This window comes from Mustelus asterias, chromosome 1 (assembly GCF_964213995.1).
Source record: "Mustelus asterias chromosome 1, sMusAst1.hap1.1, whole genome shotgun sequence".
Classification (NCBI taxonomy): domain Eukaryota; kingdom Metazoa; phylum Chordata; class Chondrichthyes; order Carcharhiniformes; family Triakidae; genus Mustelus; species Mustelus asterias.
In genome coordinates this window covers 157,312,314-157,328,033 of record NC_135801.1, presented here as the reverse complement: position 1 = coordinate 157,328,033, position 15,720 = coordinate 157,312,314, and the positions used below count along the sequence as shown (strand labels likewise).

The following is a 15,720-nucleotide window of genomic DNA, read 5'->3' as shown; positions in this document are numbered from 1 at the left end:
AATGACACAGGCACAAGACACAGACAAGAAGAATCAAGAAGGCATATGGCATGTTTGCCTTCATCATTTGGAGCATTGAGTTTACAAATTGTCAAGTCATGTTGCAGCTTTATAGAATGTTAGGCCGCACTTGGAATATAGTGTTCAATTCTGGTTGCCACACTACCAGAAGGATGTGGAGGTTTTGGAGAGGGTACAGAAAAGATTTACCAGGATGTTGCCTGGTATGGAGGGCATTAGCTATGAGGAGAGGTTGGAGAAACTTGGTTTGTTCTCACTGGAACGCTGGAGGTTGAGGGGGAGACCTGATAGAAGTCTACAAGATTATGAGGGACATGGACAGAGTGGATAGTCAGAAGCTTTTTCCCAGGGTGGAAGACTCAATTACTAGGGGGCATAGGTTTAAGGTGCGAGAGGCAAGGTTTAAAGGAGATGTACGAGGCAAGTTTTTTTACACAGAGGGTGGTGGGTGCCTGGAACTCGTTGCTGGGGGAGGTAGTGGAAGCAGATACAATAGTGACTTTTAAGCGATGTCTTGACAAATACATGAATAGGATGGGAATGGAGGGACATGGTCCCTGTGGGGTTTTAGTCAATCGGGCAGCATGGTTGGTGCAGGGCCGAAGGGCCTGTTCCTGTGCTGTAATTGTCTTTGTTCTTTTTGTTCACACAGTGTAACACTCAGACAGTGTAACACTCAGACACAAGCTTACTCAAACACAAGAGCCAGAATTCCCTGGGCGTTCACATCCCGCAGCCACTGCCAGCATTAATAGAAAAGTTGGAGCCCAGCCAAATCTCCATTCACTGCAGCAGGACTGGAGAAACTCATCTGCGAACAGGGCCGGGGAATCCGGCTCAAGGATTTTAAAAAATTAACTTAGCCTCCAGCTCTGAATGATTTGATTAAATTCTGCAAAATGCCTTTTTTAACCTGACATTCCACATAACTAATCATTTTCCCAAATTTGATATTTTAAATGTGCATTCTGAATGCAGTGATTGAAATTATTTTCCAGGTTGTTAATTAACAATCCCCTCTGAGCCAACAGTAGAGAGTTTCATTCGTCACTGTCTTCATTTACCCTTTGATCCCCAAAGGTGCACATCATTTCCCTTTGGACTGAGTAGAGCCGGGTTTTCCAATCTCGCCCGCATCTGGGATTCTCCAGTTCTGCTGCAATGAATGGAGTTTTGGCTGAGCGCCAAATTCTGTACTCGCTGGCAGTGGGGCATGAACGGAGAATTCCAGCCTTTAACTTGTCTATCTCCTACTGACTTTTTATATGGTTAGTTGATATCTGTCTCTACGCCGTATTTGATCTGTGCAAGGTCAGTTTATAAGTCTGTTCCTTAAAGTATTCCATTCAGGACTTGCAATTCTTTCTTTTAAAATTCAATCTGGTTACATCCACCCAGCTCAAAACCTTCCTTTCCCAGCAATAATCTAATCAAAACCAAGGGAATTCAGATACAGTGAAAAGTAATATAAATAATGCTGAGAAAATCCAAAGAAAACAGTGGCAACATTTTCTTCTTTATAAATTAATTAGATAACCGACAGGCAACACTAGACGTGAACAATGTTTTCATTCAATTTATACATGTCCAACTACTTTAAGCACATAGATTAGAATTTTTGCAAATAGAAATGCAAAGGCTGGAAGTACTCAGCAGGCCTGCAAGCATTTTGGGGGAGGACAGAATGAATGGGCTGAATCTTCTCAGTCTATTGGAAAGGAGATAGGACGAGCAGAATGGCCGGGAGAAGGGATTGGGAACAGAAGCCAGGCCCAATTGAATTATATCTCATGTATTGAGTTTCAAGAGCAAAATGGAAAAGTAGGGAAGTTTAGGAAGAAACTTCAAAATCTTTAACAGAACAATCTAGGCCCTTTCCTTTTCCAAAGAACCTGGTCTTATTTATTTGAGATGAACTGGTGAGCTTCTCTCAATGCTTCCTGCATTTCTTGATATTTAGCAAGTTTACAGGCCTCTTCCACGCTTAACCAGCGGAATGTTTGATGCTCATCAGAGAGTTTTATTTCTGTGTTATCATCCTTTACTTCTGCCAGCCAGTAGATAACAGTTTTGGGTTTATTATTCACTTTGTATATCATTTCCTTCTTGTATCCATCAAGCACATTAAAATCCTTGCTTTTGAGTCCGGCTTCTTCCTCGGTTTCACGAAGTGCAGTTTGGAGGTCATCTTCACCTGGATCAACATGCCCTTAAAAAAATACACACATTAGACCTTAATGGCTTGTGTAACCACACCAGTGAGCAATTGTGCTTTACAAATCATTATTAAACGTTTACTTTATCAGTTTTGTGACCAGAAAGCTTTCTGGCTGACAGATTGTATCTGTAAAATATCTTGGAATGACACGCTGTGGTGTCAATTAAATAACCATGACTTTTTTGCTGAACAATGCGGTCTGAGGGTGATTTGGTGGGAGTGTTTAAAATCATGAAAGAATAGGGCAGGGTAAAGCAGACTGTTGACCAAATGAGTGGCCTTGGTTGAGGGACAAGATTAATTGTAAGATCAACTTCTTTACCCAGAGATTTGTGGGGGCTGTGGAATTCACTCCAGGGTTAGTGGCTGTGGCCAAAACCATGGTTCATATATTTTGCAATGAGCAGTGAAAGAAAGACTTCTGCTATAAACCTCATGTGCAACAGCCCACATATTTTTAGTGGGTTTGTCAACAGAAACCTCATCATCGCAAGTTTTTGTATGAACTCACCACCCCCTAATCTTTCAGAGTCAGAGACTCTGTACTACATCATTAATAAGCCACTTACTCCTGATTATAGAAAGCCTGAGTTTTTCATTCACCTTTAGAGTGAGAACAGTGGGTAAATAGCTTAAGTTTGCACCATCACAACGTTGTTTGCAGATTCTATCTGTGACGACTGCATCAGCACAATCTGCAGCAGAGCAGTACATCACAAACAGCAGTTTCCAAATTTCCATGTTAAACCATGCAGGTATAAACAGAAATTAGTTATACCCAGAAATAATGGTGAAGGCTGACAGCCTCACAGTTACTAGAACATTCAATTAGACTGGGATCAGGGTGAATAAGTGTTTGTTGGCACATATATTTGTCATCACTGGAGCTAGGGGATTCGGTGTTAAAATAAAGGGTCTCTCATTTAAGATGGAGATGAGGAGAAATATTTTCCGAGGGCCTTGAGTCAATTTCATAGAATGAGAACAGCACAGGACATTCGACCCATCATGTCCACACTATCTCTCTGCAGTAACAATTCACCTAATGCCACACTCCCAATGTCACCCCCCGTAGCCCTGCAAATTTTTTCTCTTCAGATAATAAGCCAATTCTCTTTTGAAAGCTTGATTCCCCTCAAGTACTGCATTCTAGTCCTTAACCCCTCATTGCATAAAGAGGTTCTTCCTCATGTCACGACTCAAATTTAAACAGAGGCTCTACTGTTTCCCTCAGAATGTTCCCGGGAGTTAGGTGCCCACCATTTTTTTTGTTCATTCACAGGGTGTGGGCGTCACTGGCTGGGCCAGCATTTATTGCCCATCCCTAGTTGCCCGAGGGCAGTTGAGAGTCAACCACATTGCTGTGGCTCTGAAGTCACATGTAGTCATTATGTGGAGATGCCAGCCTTGGACTGGGGTAAACACAGTAAGAAGTCTCACAACACCAGGTTAAAGTCCAACGGGTTTATTTGGTAGCAAAAGCCACTAGCTTTCGGAGCGCTCGCTGCTCCTTCGTCAGGTGAGTAGGAGTTCTGTTCACAAACAGGGCATATAAAGACACAAACTCAATTTACAAAATAATGGTTGGAATGCGAGAGAAGATGTCGTAGCTTCTCCGCTCCGGGAAAGTACTGGACGACGAAGGGTACTCTGTCCACCCTGTCCCGTGTATGTCTTCTGAGGAGGTCGGTGCGGTTTTTCGCTGTGGCGCGTCGGAACTATCGATCGATGAGTCGAGCGCCATATCCTGTTCTTATGAGGGCATCTTTCAGCATCTGGAGGTGTCTGTTGCGAACCTCCTCATCTGAGCAGATCCTGTGTATACGGAGGGCTTGTCCGTAGGGAATGGCTTCTTTAACGTGTTTAGGGTGGAAGCTGGAGTAGTGGAGCATCGTGAGGTTATCCGTGGGCTTGCGGTACAGTGAGGTGCTGAGGTGACCGTCCTTGATGGAGATACGTGTGCTCAAGAATGCAACCGATTCCAGAGAGTAGTCTATGGTGAGTCTGATGGTGGGATGGAACTTGTTGATGTCATCATAAGAACATAAGAAATAGGAGCAGGAGTAGGCCATCTAGCCCCTCAAGCCTGCTCCGCCATTCAATAAGATCATGGCTGATCTGATAGTGGGTTCAGTTCCACTTACCCGCCCGCTCCCCATAACCCTTAATGGTTAAAAATCTATCTGTGACTTAAACGCATTTAATGAGGTAGCCTCTACTGCTTCATTGGGCAGAGAATTCCAAAGATTCACTACCCTCTGAGAGAAGAGGTTCCTCCTCAACTCTGTTCTAAATTGACTCCCCCGTATTTTGAGGCTATGCCCCCTAGTTCTTGTTTCCATTGTAAGTGGAAATAACCTCGCTGCTTCTACCCTGTCTAGCCCCTTCATTATCTTATATCTCTATAAGATCTCCCCATAGCCTTCTAAACTCCAATGAGTACAGGCCCAGTCTACTCAATCTCTCCTCATAAGCTAACCCCCTCATCTTCAGAATCAACCTGGTGAACCTTCCCTGTACCCCCTCTAAAGCTAATATATCCTTTCTTAAATAAGGGGACCAAAATTGTACACAGTACTCTAGGTACGGCCTCACCAGTACCCTGTACAGTTGCAGCATGACCCCCCTGCTTTTATACTCCATCCCTCTCGCGATAAAGGCCAACATTCCATTTGCCTTCTTGATTACCTGCTGCACCTACAAACTGAGTTTTTGTGATTCATGCACAAGGACCCCCAGGTCCCTCTGCACAGTAGCATGTTGTAATTTTTCACCGTTTAAATAATAGTCCATTTTACTATTATTCCTTCCAAAGTGGATAACCTCACCCTTACCAACGTTATACTCCATCTGCCAGATCCTTGCCCACTCACTTAGCCTATCCAAATCTCTCTGCAGACTCTGTGTCCTCCACGCAATTTGCTTTCCCACTCATCTTTGTGTCAGCCACAAACTTTGTTACCCTACACTCGGTCCCCTCCTCCAGATCGTCTATGTATATGGTAAATAGTTGAGGCCCCAGCACCGATCCCTGCGGCACGTCACTAGTCACCGAAAATCATATTGTTGGTTCCTCAGAAGACAAAGATGGGACACGGTGGACAGAGTACCCTTCGTCATCCAGTACTTCCCCGGAGCGGAGCAGCTACGACATCTTCTCCAGAGCCTTCAACATGTCGTTGATGAAGACGAACATCTCGCCAAGGCCATCCCCACACCCCCACTTCTTGCCTTCAAACAACCGCACAACCTCAGACAGACCATTGTCCGCAGCAAACTACCCAGCCTTCAGGAGAACAGTGACCATGACACCACACAACCCTGCCACAGCAACCTCTGCAAGACGTGCCGGATCATTGACACAGATGCTATCATCTCACGTGAGAACACCATCCACCAGGTACACGGTACATACTCTTACAACTCGGCCAACGTTGTCTCCCCGATACGCTGCAGGAAAGGATGTCGCGAGGCATGGTACATTGGGGAAACCATGCAGACGCTACGACAACGGATGAATGAACACCGCTCGACAATCACCAGGCAAGAGTGTTCTCTTCCTGTTGGGAAACAGTTCAGCGGTCACAGGCATTCGGCCTCTGATCTCTGGGTAAGCATTCTCCAAGGTGGCCTTCACAACACACGACAACGCAGAGTCGCTGAGCAGAGACTGATAGCCAGGTTCCGCACACATGAGGACGGCCTAAACTGGGATGTTGGGTTCATGTAACACTATCTGTAACCCCCCCACGACTTGCCTGGGCTTGCAAAATCTCACTAACTGTCCTGTCGTGGAGACAATACACATCTCTCTAACCTGTGCTTAACGCTCTCTCCACTCACATTGTCTGTACCTTTAAGACTTGATCACCTGTAAAGACTCGCATTCCAATCATTATTTTGTAAATTGAGTTTGTGTCTTTATATGCCCTGTTTGTGAACAGAACTCCCACTCACCTGATGAAGGGGCAGTGCTCCGAAAGCTTGTGGTACCAAATAAACCTGTTGGACTTTAACCTGGTGTTGTGAGACTTCTTACTGTGTTAGGCCAGACCCAGGTAAGGACGGCAGATTTCCTTCCCTAAAGGGACATTAGTGAACCAGATGGGTTTTCCCAACAATCAACAATGGTTTCATGGTCATCAGCGGATTCCAGATTATTATTTATTTGAATTTAATTTCCACCATCTGCCGTGGCAGGATTCAAATCTGGTGATAACCTGAACTCCTCCCCCTCAGCCCCGACAATGGCTGCTCCGGGTATAACTCAGGATCAGCCTCACCTTTCGGAGGCGTCCAGTGATGCTGCCCGTAAGAGGTCTGTAAAAGTAGGAACTGGATTTGGGGAGGCGCGGAGGCGAATCCCACCGCATGGAGCCGCCGGAAAACAATCAAGCCGCAGGCCCGGAGCGTCATGGCCGGAAGTAGGAGCCAGAGGGCCCACCCACCACCGGAAGTGCCGGGTGATTAACAGGCCGCTCCTGCCGCGCTCACTGGCGGCTCTTGAAAGGCCGACCCGAACAAGAGCTGGCTCCCGATTGGTTGGCGGTAAGGTCCCGTCACCGGTCAAAGCACTCGTGCCTTCTGATTGGTCGGTTCCGACGCGCACTCTGATTGGTCAGAGCCGTGGGTTCCGCGGATCGGCCATCGCTGATTGGTCAGAGCGCCTGCAGCCGTCAGCCTGGCCCTGCGTTCTGATTGGTCAGTTCAGTCACGCACTCTGATTGGTCAGTTCCGCCGCGCACTCTGATTGGTCAGCTCCTTCTCGCACCCTGATTGGTCAGTTCCGCCGCGCGTTCTGATTGGCCGGGGCCGGACGCGGGCTCGTGGCGCGGGCTTTCGCTGCGTGGCTTTCAAACGGGGCCTGCGGCGTTGCCATGGATGTGAGCGGCGCCCCTGGTTACGGCAGGAGAAGAGGAGCAGGAGGAGAGGCCGCTGCAAGAGCGGTAGGTCGGTGCTCACAACAGCGACTGTCTATATTTATATCACATAATAATGTTATTAAAAAAAGGACAGAGCCACTGGAGAGAGCGCAGAGGTGATTCGCAAGGATGATGCCACAAATATGGGGCATGAGCAAATAATTAATAGGCTGGCTCAAAAGGCCGAGGAGAGCGACCTCATGGATGTCTTTAAGATTATGAGTGGAGACAGAGGGAATGTGTCCACTTGTGGGGAAGGACATAACTGGAACTATCAATGTCATCAAGAAATGCAATAGGGAGTTCAGGAAAACTTCTATAGTCTAAGAAGGGGAGGAGGGAGAATGTGGAACTCACCACCACAGGGAATGAATGGTTGCAGTGAATATTATAGAGGCATTTAAGGGAGAAGCCAGACAAGCCAATGTGGGAAAAGGGAATAGAGGGATGTGATGATTATAGATAAGAAAAGATAGCAGCAGGCTTGAGTGGAGCATAAACACTGGCAAGGGTTGATTAGGTGGAATGACCTGTTTCTGTGCCACATATCCTATGTAATAATATCTGGGGTATAAGTTTATGATTATGGCTAATGTCTTAAATGAATTGGTTTACCGTATCCAAGGGAATTGGTAAATGTTAACTGCATTGCAAAAGTCAACTTACAGAAATGTCAATGACAATTTTTCACACTTATTGTTGATCCTGGTTATTAAAATCATAAAGTTATTAGTGATTTACGATGCCACATAACAGAGCAAAGTGATAGCTCAAGGAACAAAAAAAGGCAGTGACAAAATGAATACAAAATTGGCTTAGTGACAGGTCAGTCAGGTGAATAGCAAATTTTATTCATAGGTTTGTGAATTTTTGGAATTCTTTACACCAGGGAATTGTAATTGCTTAGTCATTGTGTATGTTTAAGTCAGATACAAATGCTTGTAGATGAAGGGAATCAAGGGGTTTATGGGTTGCTGCAGGAAGGTGTCTTGGTGTAGAAGACCAAGATGAAGGAGCAGCGCTCTGAAAGCTCGTGATTCCAAATAAACCTGTTGGACTTTAACCTGGTGTTGTGAGACTTCTTACTGTGCCCCACCCCCATCCAACACCGGCATCTCCGCATCACATCAATCTTGGTGTTATTGAATGGGGAGTAGGCTTGAAGGGCTGAATGGCCCACTCCTGTTCCTGGTTCTTACATACTTATTGTAAGCTTAAATACGATTACATGATCAAGCTGGGCCTATCATTTCAAATTAAAATATAGTTTGAAGGGTACTATTATATACAATATCATCAAGATTACCAAATGTCATTGATTATTATCGTATGCTTATTGAAAATATCAGTTAATAGGTTTAAATTTGAAATAAAAAATGCAGTGATTGTGGTGTCTGTCTCTTTAAGACAGCACAGCAGAAGAGGATCACCTGACTTGAAGGACCAATGGGGACCGAGAGTGAGTGATCATCCCCAGAGGGTTGAGTGCTCCCTGGAAGCCATGTGGTAGCAGGTGAGGACTGGAGCAGCCTAGGGCTGTATTTAGTTTCTTTTCATCAATAAATACCTTTTGTTCCTAACAAAGCATGAATTGCTTTGATGACATCTGAAGTGCCACTACACAATGTATTATTGGTGAGGGTGGGATAAATTGTGATGGCACAGCCTACCTGTGGAGGAGTATCTGATTTAGTTGAAGTTTGGAAAAGAGGGATGCACATCCGAGCGCCCGTTATTGGGCAAATAGACTCAGTTGTCAAGGTGGTGCCAGATCCTGAGAGACAGATGAAGTAATAAACCTGGTGTGGCTGGCGAATCAAGAGGTTTGGAAAGATATAGAAAATTAAAATGGAGAGAGGTTAGCCTTCAGGAGTAAGAGAAGTAAAACTTGAGTTAAAGTAAAAGGTACCAATCTCTACACTGAGGGACTGCAGGCAATGAAGTTCTGGAGTTTTTTGGGAGAACAGAAGTCCCCACCCTACTTGTTCAAGAAAGAAGAATTTTTAAAATGACTGGCACTAAGAAGCAGCAAATAAGAAACAGTTGGAGACACTTTGTACCTGCAGTGATACATTTGCTGCAAAGGGAAACCAACTGTATCTGAGCAATGACAGATTGTATGGGGAAAGAAGATTACTACACAGCTTTAAGCGGTAATACATTTAAAGTAGTAATACATTTAATGTGGCAATGCATTTAAAGCAGAAACCACAAGGAGAAACAAAGAGCATTGGACAGGTAAAATCAGAGGAAGTCTCCAGGTAAAGGGCAACTCTCAAAAAGGGGTCCATAAACAACGTAAGACTTCAGCGGAGGAAATTAAGGCAATGCTGCAGTTCAGAGGAAGTAATAAACCCTCAAGGAATCGGCAAACCAAGACTCAGAGTAGGCAGTAAAAGATCCAAGAGAGTGGGGAGCACTGGAAGACCCCAGGAAGGGCAGAGCACTGGAAGACCCCAGAAGGAGGGCAGTGAGAGGTCCCAAAAGGTGGGCAATGACAAAAGACCCAGAAAGAGGGCAACGGAAGGCCCTAAATGAAGAGCTGAAAGCAAGCAAGATCAGTTACATCCCTTTTATATTGTAATGAGAAGTTCCTTCAAAGTTTTAGCGAAGAACTGCAAGCAAACAGTAAAGCTGTAATCAGTTAGGAAGTACAACAAGTCACAGCAGAAGAAGAAGCAAGGGTGGAGAGAAAAGAGTTGGATAAACTTAACCAAGAACTACAAATAGTAAATGAGGTAAAAATGAAAAAAGATAAGGCCTAGGGCTGCAAACCCTTGTACCTAGTTTCTCTTTATCAATAAATACCTTTTGTTCCTAACAAAGCCTGAATTGTTGTGACGATGCCTGAAGTGTCACTACATAATAAAGTATATCATCTAGTGCAAGTATTAGCAGCATTAGACAGCCAGTGTATTCTGGGTGTGTGATTTCAACCTAAAAAAACCAATGTTGATTATACTTGAATGATCCTATTATGTTTGATGCAAATTGTAATATAGTGTATTTTGTATAACAACATTTAGAGGTCTAAGTAGATATGAAAAAAAGACCAGCAAGTAACGTAAAGAGAAAAGCAAAGGATGTTATAAGCACAATGAAAATTTTAAAATTATTTTTTACAAATGGATGTAGTCAATTAATTAAACAAATTCACTTTTGGAGGATTTGGGTACAGCAGAGATGAGTACTGAAGAATGTAATTGTGCAAGTGACAGTATACAATTAAAGACTAGAACAGGTGAACCATAGAGACTTTTTGGCCGTTAGCTGCTTTCCCTCTCTGGATCCTGACAAGACTGCTGGTATCTGAGAATTTTTAGGGTATCTTAAAAACCCTCCCCTTAAACCCTTCCTCCATGAATAACTTGGGTCTTATATCAGGATAGAAATGCTGATTAGATCTTTAGACCCCCCCAACTCTAAACTATCCATTTGCTCCCAAGGTGGAATGAAGCATAACTGTTTGCAACCTGCCTGGAGCTTTGGTGACTGGCAGTCTAATCATGTGTTCACTTTTTCCAAGTATGAACAATTTGTACCTTCTTTCCAGCAAAATAGTCCAGGCCTGTGTTTACACCACATCACTCAGGTCTGTTGTAAGGCAGACCGTGGAACAGGTCACATGACCCCTTTTATTTTGTCCTTGAGACACAGCCGTGAAACATACTACCTTATAAACTTCAGCTAAATACTGAAAAACGGCCTAAAAACAAATTACTCCCTGGCTGATTTCTTAGTATAAACAAGATATGATAGAGGCTTGGAAACCTTGGTGGAAAATAACCACAGTGAATTAGCCTTATGAAATATTTTTTACTCTTGCATATAGAATTGCAAGATGGTTATAGCACAGGAGAGTCCGATTGTTTATCTGATATTGGTTCAGTGGTAGCATTCTTACCTCAGTCAAAGCTGTGGCTGCAAGTCTCATGACACATCAACTTTCATTTTATACAATGCCTTTAGCATAGGTTATGTAGTAAAATTTGACTAAGCCATATTAGATAGTTTTACTACATAATCTATGCTAAAGGCATTGTATAAAATGAAAGTTGACGTGTCATGAGACATGGACAGTTCGATTCCCAGCTTGGATCACTGTCTACCCACCGTGTCTACGTGGGTTTCCTCCCACTGTCCCAAAGACATGCTGGTTAGTTTCATATTGGCTTTGCTAAATTCTCCCTCGGTGTACCCAAACAGGCACTGGAGGGTGGCGAACTAGAAGATCTTCACAGTAACTTCATTGCAGTGTTACTGTAAGCCTACTTGTGACGCTAATAAATAAACTTTAATGTTGGTCGTTACAACGATGAGGACTTCCCAAAAAACAAACACTCAGAAACTGCCGTGGCATCGATGCCCACATGGAAAAAGTGAAGGGTTTTTAACTTTCCAAGCTCACATTAAGATGAGTAGATGATGCCTATTGGAATTATTAACCAACACAAAGGAACACTTGCAGCACAGATGGAGATAGCACAAGGAGCTAAATTAAACTGGGGCAGTGTTTATGTGACAAGATTGTGGCCACCAGGAACCATACTGAGGCTAATGCCAAAAGCATTCTGATTTGCAAAGGAGTTGAACGCTACAGGGGAGATATGGGGCGGGATTTTACAGCCTTGCTTGGGCAAGGCAGGAGATTCCCACCCACGGTCAACGGAGATTTCCATTGTCGGACCATCACCCACTCCGATTCCGTGGCAGGCGAGGTGGTAGAGTTCCGGCCATGGAGTGGTTTGATACCAGGTCAGCTCTCCTGCTGCTTCTCCTGCCTCCAGAGGGGGTTCACAGCATCGCTTTCTGTCCGATTCCCTATAAACCAATAGGGAAGATCAGGCAAAATGACCGCCTGATCTCCCAGTAATGCGCTGCTTATGTGGTGAACTAGTTTGTGACAGTTTTACAGTTGAGGCCATGAATCAAAGTTCCATTTGATTGGGTTTGATTTTTAACCGCACACCTTTTGCCAAATCGATGTTTTAAAATTGTTTTTATGTTGGGGGGAGGCCAAAGATAAATAATTAGCAACAATTTCAGCTCCTGAGAGATTATTTCTTACATCAAGGGCCCTTTTTGTACACAAGTTGAAAGATTGACCCTGGAATTGGCACTAGATTTTGGTCAGGATCGGGGGAGGGGGATTGTTGTCCTGTTGCACTGTTGGAGGGGGGAGGGGGGCTTGGTTCTATCCAATAGGATTGAGAGTCCTCACCTTGTGCTCGATTCCTGATTGGCCGCTGCCCCATCATGTGACTGTAGTCTGATGTGGTTCTTCTCTCAAATTGTACAAACATGTCTTAATTGCATCTGTGACATGGTTTCATTTCCTATACGCTCTTGGAAGCCATTTAGTCCACCCTCCCTCCTGCTCAAATCACCTCATCCATTCAGGGCAGGATCTGGGATGGGGTGGCTTTTAGTCCTTGAAACCATTCAGACCAAAAGTTATTTTTTTTTTACCTCAGGCGTCTAACCATCAGAAAACGGGGTGGCACAGTGGTTAGCACTGCTGCCTCACAGCGCCAGGATCCCGGGTTCGATTCCCGGCTTGGGTCACTGTCTGCGTGGAGTTTGCACGTTCTCCCCGTGTCTGTGTGGGTTTCCTCCGTGTGCTCCGGTTTCCTACCACACTGCAAAGATGTGCGGGTTAGGTGGATTGGCCATGATAAATTGTCCCTTGGTGTCAGAGGGACTAGCTAGGGTAAATGCATGGGGTTATGGGGATAGGGGCTTAGGTGGGATTGTGGTCGGTGCAGACGCGATGGGCCGAATGGCCTCCTTCTGCTCTGTAGGGATTCTATGATTCTTGGAATTAAATATATTTATGGCTTATTGGAAGATATCTGAGGGCATAGTAATTCCAAAGTATTGAGACACCCTCTAAAACAGATAATCTTGTCATTAGTTCATAGTTTGTGCAATTTACTGTATACCCGCTGTGATTCTCCACATATAAAAAATATTATACTTCAAAGGTTTTAAAGCACTTACAGGATGTGAATGTGTTATATAATTGCAAGTTCTCTTGTTCTTTAATATGTACAGTTTATTTGGAGCAGTTACAGTTCTCAATGCAGTAGCTAAATTAACGTACTGAAGCTACTGACTTTACTGTTTGCAATGTAATGTGTATGGTTTGTTTACTCTGGAAAAAAAAATTGCTGTTGAATTTATAAACATGTTAGGTGGGATTAAAGGCACTCCGCAGCCTCTTTTTTCACTTGTAACATTCAGAAATTATCATGTTTAGCTAGATGGAGTAAAAGTCTTCACTTAATATTGAAGCAAAAAGTTTTATTCTGACTCGTGCTGTACCTGATATAGGAATTTTCAGTGTTGGAACCACCAAAGTGATTTCATCTTCATCCCAAATTTTCTCTCCTTGGTGAAACTCTTCAAAACAAAAAGCAGAAATTTTACAGATAATAATTGTAACTCAAGTAATAGCATTCAATTCTATTTTCTTGGAGATTCTAATTCATTAAGACCAAGAGCTTGAAGGATATCGGTGTCTTTTGTTATTGCAATGGAGAGGGATAGGGCCGTACGGCAGGGCAAGGTTTACAATTGGGGGAGAGGTAATTATGATGCGATTAGGCAAGAATTAGGGGGCATGAGATGGGAACAGAAACTGTCAGGGAAAGGCACTAATGAAAAGTGGAACTTTTTCAAGGAACAAATACTGGGTGTCCTTGATAGGTATGCCCCTGTCAGGCAGGGGGGAAATGGCCTAGTGAGGGAACCATGGTTCACGAAAGAGGTAGAATGTCTTGTGAAAAGGAAGAGAGAAGCTTATGTAGGAATGAGGAAACAAGGTTCAGATGGCTCGATTGAGGGTTACAAGTTAGCAAGGAATGAGCTGAAAAAGGGGCTTAGGAGAGCTAGAAGGGGACATGAGAAGTCCTTGGCGGGTCGGATCAAGGAAAACCCCAAGGCTTTTTACTCTTATGTGAGGAATAAAAGAATGACCAGGGTGAGGTTAGGGCTGGTCAAGGACAGTAGTGGGAACTTGTGTACGGAGTCAGTAGAGATAGGCGAGGTGATGAATGAATACTTTTCTTCAGTGTTCACCAAGGAGAGGGGCCATGTTTTTGAGGAAGAGAGGGTGTTACAGGCTAATAGTCTGGAGGAAATAGATGTTCGGAGGGAGGATGTCCTGGCAGTTTTGAATAAACTGAAGGTCGATAAGTCCCCTGGACCTGATGAAATATATCCTAGGATTCTTTGGGAGGCAAGGGATGAGATTGCAGAGCCTTTGGCTTTGATCTTTGGGTCCTCACTGTCCACAGAGATGGTGCCAGAGGACTGGAGAATGGCAAATGTTGTTCCTCTGTTTAAGAAAGGGAATAGAAATGACCCTGGTAATTATAGACCGGTTAGTCTTACTTCGGTGGTTGGTAAATTGATGGAAAAGGTCCTTAGGGATGGGATTTACGACCATTTAGAAAGATGCGGATTAATCCGGGATAGTCAGCACGGATTCGTGAAGGGCAAGTCGTGCCTCACAAATTTGATAGAATTTTTTGAGGAGGTAACTAAGTGTGTTGATGAAGGTAGGGCAGTTGATGTCATATACATGGATTTTAGTAAGGCGTTTGATAAGGTCCCCCATGGTCGGCTTATGATGAAAGTAAGGAGGTGTGGGATAGAGGGAAAGTTGGCCGATTGGATAGGTAACTGGCTATCTGATCGAAGACAGAGGGTGGTGTGGATGGAAAATTTTCGGACTGGAGGCAGGTTGCTAGCGGAGTGCCACAGGGATCAGTGCTTGGTCCTCTGCTCTTTGTGATTATTATTAATGACTTAGAGGAGGGGGCTGAAGGGTGGATCAGTAAATTTGCTGATGACACCAAGATTGGTGGAGTAGTGGATGAGGTGGAGGGCTGTTGTAGGCTGCAAAGAGACATAGATAGGATGCAAAGCTGGGCTGAAAAATGGCAAATGGAGTTTAACCCTGATAAATGTGAGGTGATTCATTTTGGTAGGACTAATTTAAATGTGGATTACAGGGTCAAAGGTTGGGTTCTGAAGACTGTGGAGGAACAGAGAGATCTTGGGGTCCATATCCACAGATCTCTAAAGGTTGCCACTCAAGTGGATAGAGCTGTGAAGAAGGCCTATAGTGTGTTAGCTTTTATTAACAGGGGGTTGGAGTTTAAGAGCCGTGGGGTTATGCTGCAACTGTACAGGACCTTGGTGAGACCACATTTGGAATATTGTGTGCAGTTCTGGTCACCTCACTATAAGAAGGATGTGGAAGCGCTGGAAAGAGTGCAGAGGAGATTTACCAGGATGCTGCCTGGTTTGGAGGGTAGGTCTTATGAGGAAAGGTTGAGGGAGCTAGGGCTGTTCTCTCTGGAGTGGAGGAGGCTGAGGGGAGACTTAATAGAGGTTTATAAAATGATGAAGGGGATAGATAGAGTGAACGTTCAAAGACTATTTCCTCGGGTGGATGGAGCTATTACAAGGGGGCATAACTATAGGGTTCATGGTGGGAGATATAGGAAGGATATCAGAGGTAGGTTCTTTACGCAGAGAGTGGTTGGGGTG

At 44.2% G+C, this 15,720-nt stretch overlaps 2 protein-coding genes across 2 annotated transcripts in view; one reads left to right on the top strand and one right to left on the bottom strand.

Annotated features, from left to right (window-relative positions):
* Positions 1-937: 937 nt before the first annotated feature.
* On the bottom strand, positions 938-6,675 carry nudt2 (nudix (nucleoside diphosphate linked moiety X)-type motif 2). Its single transcript, XM_078221195.1, has 2 exons — positions 6,523-6,675; positions 938-2,230 (listed from the first exon to the last, which is right to left on the bottom strand). Exons 1-2 carry the CDS (start codon positions 6,653-6,655, stop codon positions 1,920-1,922), a joined length of 444 nt encoding a protein of 147 aa, XP_078077321.1. The 5' UTR covers positions 6,656-6,675; the 3' UTR covers positions 938-1,919.
* A 1,893-nt stretch (positions 6,676-8,568) lies between these two features.
* LOC144499156 (kinesin-like protein KIF24) overlaps positions 8,569-15,720 on the top strand; it is a 69,086-nt gene continuing 61,934 nt past the window's right edge. The window contains exon 1 of the mRNA XM_078221240.1: positions 8,569-8,674. The gene's annotated coding sequence lies outside the window, so the exon portion shown is untranslated. The remainder of the gene's footprint in view (positions 8,675-15,720) is intronic.

What these genes read in the sequence shown, in the direction of transcription:
- nudt2 (XM_078221195.1), bottom strand. Translation starts at nt 6,655, where the DNA reads ATGACGCTCCGGGCCTGCGGCTTGATTGTTTTCCGGCGGCTCCATGCG. An exon ending in TCACTGGACGCCTCCGAAAG is followed by an intron (nt 2,231 to 6,522) that starts GTGAGGCTGATC and finishes TATTTTTTTAAG; the next exon opens with GGCATGTTGATCCAGGTGAA.